Consider the following 6000-nt stretch of genomic DNA (forward strand, 5'->3'; position numbering starts at 1 on the left):
CAGAGAGGACTTCAGAGGGAACGACATAACTTCTAAAATTGAGCGCTGCTGCAGTCATCAGTCTCGCACAAAGAGATTTAATGTTTCTTTTCAGTCGGTAGAATAAAAAAGGAAAATAAAAAAATGTTCAGGTCATTCTTTTCTAACAAGCACAATCTAAACAAATACGCTTCATAGCTGAAATGTGAATAAAACGGCTCTTACAGCCCAAACAAAATTCTCTTTTTTCAAGCAGAAGGAAGATAAAGAGCGAGGGTTGGGAAAGATTCTCCCAGTGAGCATGTACAGTACCCAGAGCGCTGCCGATCCACACTATACCAGATTTGTTCTCCTAACAATCAAATAAGTTTCTCATTAGCTGACTTTATTTTTCCTCGTTCCTGCAGTTTTGCTGCAGTGGCCTGTTTCTCCTATCTTAACGAGAGAGAGCTAATTAGGCAATCAGACCCATTACTCTTCCAGAAGAGTTCGAGCTAGCCCAGCTAATTAAGGCTGTAAAATCTAATCATCTCTGCGAAACAGCAGAGGGCTAACGAGCCCTTATTTAACGAACTAAATAACTTCAAGGGTGGAGAGGGGCTGCTTATGGTATTTCTTTATGAATTTGAAGGAGGGGAACTCGTGGTAATTGAGTCAGTTTCAGCCTCACAGTTGTTTGTTTGTTTATGAATCCCTGATTATTACAATTGCCAAGAATATATTGGTGCTAAATGAGCAAATGGATGAGCCCTCCACCCCCTTATTCCCCTCCAGTCCCTCCTTTAAAACTAGCTACCACCTCCTCCTCCCCAACAGCTCTCCTCTCACCTGACCTATTTTCTTGTCCAGAAAGAGTGCTCGCTGGAGAGGAAAACGGAGATATTGCTGTTGTTTTCCCTCCCCCTGTTCTAATTTGTTGTTCGTTAATGCCGGCCTCACACCTGAGCCATTGAGCGTCGGGGGAATACCGCCGGAGAGAGACCACAACACATGCTCGGTGTGGGAAAGCTGTTGGCAGGAGACTGGCCTGCTCCACCTATAGGGGCTCAAACTGTGTGAGGGGGAAAGTTTGTAGGCCCATAAAAATGGAGGTATAAAGTGCACAGGAGAAAAAAATCAACAAGTATGCACACAGGGAAACAAAAATCAGAAATATGGCAGGGAGTGATGGGCAGGCCTGTTGTTTCGGGCCACGTGGTGGGGTGCAGCTGTCTCAGGGAGCGCTGAGGTGAGGCCTTCCGCTTCACTGGAGCGGAACGAGGGTGGTGCACGCACACACAAACTTGCACACGCTCACACACAAACACAGGTAAAAGAGTGGCTTTTGACAGAGCAGCAGCGAGAACAGGACAGCTGCGCTCATCAGATAGCACAGGTCACTGCCTCATTAACACTCACACAAATAAACTCGAATGTGACAAATTCAAATCAGACACACAACGGCCGACCGACCCTGCACTTCACTTTACCTGATAATGCAGGATGAGTTACAGAGCAGAGAAGACAAACCAGATCCTGCAACTTGCTGCCGTGTGTCAGCGCCGTTACCTGTGTTGAGCCTTAAATCTGCATGCTAGAAGTACAAACACACACTTTCCCTTGCAGTCGCATATCGACACGTGTGCCACACACATGCATCCAACAGAGGCCGGACAGTAAATCTACAGAGCTCTTTCCTTTTTTTCCTGACTGGCTTTAAATCACACCAGCCCCTGCATCGCTCAGAGGTGGTTTATGACAGCAGGAGAAAGGCATACTCAAGGAAAAGTGTGTGTGTGTGTGTGGGGTGGGGGGGGGGGAGCAGCTAACAACTTTCAGCACCAATCCAAGACGGAGATTTATTCACAGAAAAACACACACGCATACATACATATGCTCCAGACTGTAGCTGTAGCCCAAACTGCTCATCAGTTAAGTCATCAGCACAACCACACAAACGCTGTTTGACCACACTTAAAGTGACTGCTCTGTGATTGCTCTTCCACTTCACACTCATGACACGACGATATTATTTACTGATGTTTTGCACATTTTGCTTCCAAGGACTACAAAATAACTAGTGGCCTCTTTCATGAGGCCTGCAGGTTACCTTTTCTCATCCAAATCACAAGTCCAGAATTGCTGCTTCACATGTAAAATCAATGGAATTTTGTCATCATTTTAATACGTTTCGGCAACATTTGCTGTCTGTGTATGTTGGTACACAGCTCTTGTTTCCACACGCACACACACACATGGTTGTACACGCAGTGTTTGTGTTTGCAATGACAGCACAGCATCATGTCAGCTGAGTTCAAAGGGCTAAGTTTGCTTACCTGTCGATGATGACGGGGTCTGATGGGGTCTCGTTCCTGTTGCCGCAGCTCTTCTTATCACAGCATCGACTACAGGGGGGAAGGGGGGGCAGAAACAGGGAAGGCACAGATAAAGGGGAGTTAGTCACCAAGATGTGAACAACAGAGACAGCAAGATAAGACCCAGCTCACAGTGGGAGAGGAAGTCTGATGAGCATACAGGAAAGAGAAAATGGGAGTAAAAGGGCGTGAGACTTTTGTAGAGTTCAAGAAGAGACATGACTTGGATTTCTGTTTGGCTTGGCGAGGTAAGACTGTGGCTCTTGCGCTGGATCAGCAGGCCAATTTTAGGCAAACTTTAGAGGAGAAAAGTGTAAGCAGCGAGCTCGGATGAGGCTGGTTACAAACTTGTATTAGCCTCCAGGGTTCAGGTTAGCTCCATTTCTTTCAGACATCACACAACCAGACATCTTATGTTCTCTCTTTTTCCTCTCTGCTCGTCCCCTCCCTCTATCCCGCCTCACTCTTGCGCTCTTTCTCTCTCTCAGAAGTGGGTCACAGAGTGGTCCCACTGGACCTGGAGAGTAGTGCATGCTGGGTAGAAGGGGGTTGCATACTGATGTGACGAGTCCTCTCTGAATCATTTGACTACAGCACAGTGTAGCAGCGTGCTGTATCCCATCTACCCCCCCTCCTGCCTCACCCGCCCAAAAAAAAGTAACAGCCAGTCTACCTTTTTTCATATCTGAGTGTCTGCATGGAGCTGAGCCTAACTACATGTCTACTACATCTACTGTATGTCAGAGGGAGGAGATCGAGAAAGACAACAGAGAGATTGACCCTCCCCCTACTTTCTGAAGTCCCCCAGGACAGGAGGCTTTGGAGAGCCAGATCAGATTTCTGATCTCGACTGTTTCCTGCAGCATATGAAAACAAGTGGTCTAAATTGCCTTGTGTGATAACCAGGAAGTGGCTACATTTTGCCACAAGCCATTTTTCTACATGGAAGTCTTGGTGTAGCCCTCGTCGCTTGCTTGCTTTGGGAGAGACAATCACAAGCCGTGTGATGCATTTATTGATTGCAAATGCATGTGCGGCTTGTAGGAGATTCTTGTGCTTTCGACTTTTAAGCGTATGTGTGTATCTGCATTTTACATGAAATTTGAGTATGCCCCCCCCCTCTTTGCACATAGCTCACTGTCAGGATACAGCAAACTGCATGTATTACACAGACTGAGGAGGATGGGTTTGAGTAATGAGCTTTTCCTTGTCCTAATTAGCAGAACATGAGAGGGATGCACACACACAGAAACATACACACACAACAGAAATAGGCCAGGGCCCATCTCTCCAACCCACTTTCAGGAAAATGATAAGATTTCTATTGTAATTTAGCAGCGCTCCTCATGTCTTTGCCCCCTCTTTACACCATACAGAAACACCTTCAGAGTGAGAAAATAATCTGTGCTTTGACACCAAGCAGAAAGAGAGATATATAGCTCAGCATTTTTTTTTTTTTATCTTACCTGCACATGATCTCATGGGTCAACAGGACCCGACACATCTCTGGATTTTTATCCTGGCCCTCGTAAACAATTGCCTAAAGAAAAAGAAGGGCGAAAACAAATCAGAGATCATTTAGTTGATCTAATTTAAATTTTAATGCAAGCTGTGAGAGAAGAGAAGTCAAATAAAAAGTCAAGGCAACATTAAAAACCAGAAAAGTGTGCATCTTTCATCTGGGAGAAGTGTTTGTCTGTCTGGCAAATGTGTGTATCGTGGGAATCCAGCCCTCCTGAACAGGAACGCTCTGTTCTGACAGAGACAGTAAGAGGGGAAAATTGTTTGCGTGAATGAGTGCTTGTGTGTATTGCTGCATGTGCATATGTGTTTGTGCATGCACGTATGTTTATACGCGGTGTACAGTGAGCAGTTGGACTGCCAGACTGGAGTATAGTGCACCATCTGGTCCATACAGCACGGCGTCCAAAAATCTAGTCTGGTTACCCCTCCAACCCCACTCAACATGCTCTCCAGGGCTTGATCACCCTGCACACACACACACACACACACACACACACACACACTGATAAACATGCAAGCACACACGCTCCCACACCAACAGCATCTCCTCCTACTCTTTTCGTTCTAAGACAAACTCTTCGAGCCTAATGGCACTTGAGGCAGAATTGGCAAAACAAAAGACCCGATATCAAAACATTGTTGAGGGGGGTTACTTTTCTTCGTTGTCTAATTCATCCTCACGGAGAATTCCCTCAGTGCACGCCAGCTAACATGCACTGCTCTGTATTTCTTTGTGTGATTGAATTGGCCATAACACACTCTGGGATAGTTTGTTCTGTTTCACATTGAGGAAATGAGGGTCAAGGTCCTCAAAGAGTGAGCTGGCATGCATCACTGTCTCAAATACTAACACACACACAACCGCTTCTGCACCTCGCCCAGATTTTAACACTATATCTCTCGCACATAGAAATACACACACACTCATTTTTAATACATATTTTGTCTCCTAAAAACACACACAGACACACACACTATCCTCACTTACTGACTGCCGTGCAGAGGTAAAGTATGAGGACACATGTCCTCTACTTTTCTGGGCCTCTGTAAATGTATTCCACAGGTAAGACAGGTCGTTTATCAATCCGACTGTGCTGTGCTGAAGTTGAGGGTCTCAGACACAGGCATGCAACGGGGCCGGGGTGGAGGGGGGGGGGGGGGGGTTCGGGGGGGCGGAGGGGGAGGAAAAGAAGAAGGGTGGTGGTAGTTGAATGTGGGGGCAAAATTTGAAGCAACATAAAGCAGGACCTCTCTTACCTGTTTAGTCATGGAGTCAATGAGCCGAACATATAAGTCCTGCTCTGTCCGGATCCCTGCAGAGAGACAAAGATGTTAAAATGTAGTTTCACATTACATCTGACTGAAAGATTGACCCACTTGGGGGTCTTTTTGATCACACGATTTATTCTGTCTGATTTCCCCTGTGACGCACTTCATGAAAACTGTGAGTCTCAACTCTGATTAATAACTTTGAGTGTTAGTTTGAGGCTCTCGGTTCAGTTAGAATTTTTTGAATTTATAACTTGTTGATAAAAAATTATCACTCTGAAGAATTCATGTCTGTCTTCATCTGAAAAAAAAAAAAAAAACTGCAATGGACACTAAATCAAAAGGGGGAAAAAAGATAACAAAGAAAATATATAGATAAAATATTTAATTGTTTTTGTTTTATTTTTTATATTTTTCTAATTTTACAAAATAAAAAAGACACATTTATATATATATATATATATATATATATATATATATATATATATATATATATATATATATATATATATATATATATATATATATATATATATGTTAGTTTCAACCTTTAAATTCAAATAGATATGTAGGCTCTTGAATAAATATTAACAGTCGATATATTTATTTCTTTCCGGAGTTTTCTCACTTTAGTTTAGCGTATCATCCTCTCACTGATTTTGTTATTGTTCCATAAAAATTCTGAAAATCAAACTCACCGTTACTGTAGAGGAGCTGGAGTCTATAATGGATGCCATTGTTGGTCTTTTCCCCTGTCGTTTCCTATGAAAATTAAACCAAACAGAGGCGGTCAGAGCGAGCAAACATCTCCTCCTGGGACCTTTCTACTGCGGGTGCACAACGGGCTGTTTTTACAGAACTAACACGTTAGCTC

At 43.9% G+C, this 6000-nt stretch overlaps 1 protein-coding gene across 3 annotated transcripts in view; it reads right to left on the reverse strand.

Annotated features, from left to right (window-relative positions):
* LOC306763719 (transcription factor COE1-like) overlaps positions 1 to 6000 on the reverse strand; it is a gene marked incomplete at its 5' end in the record, with an annotated part of 52713 nt that overhangs the window by 44618 nt on the left and 2095 nt on the right. For all 3 annotated transcript variants that reach the window (XM_079250602.1, XM_079250601.1, XM_079250603.1), the window contains 4 exons: positions 2295 to 2363; positions 3800 to 3873; positions 5115 to 5170; positions 5825 to 5888. In XM_079250602.1, coding sequence (XP_079106728.1) covers positions 2295 to 2363; positions 3800 to 3873; positions 5115 to 5170; positions 5825 to 5888 — 263 coding nt within the window. The remainder of the gene's footprint in view (positions 1 to 2294; positions 2364 to 3799; positions 3874 to 5114; positions 5171 to 5824; positions 5889 to 6000) is intronic.

Source organism: Telmatherina bonti, assembly GCF_933228915.1.
Source record: "Telmatherina bonti genome assembly, chromosome: 12".
Taxonomy (NCBI): Eukaryota; Metazoa; Chordata; class Actinopteri; order Atheriniformes; family Telmatherinidae; genus Telmatherina; species Telmatherina bonti.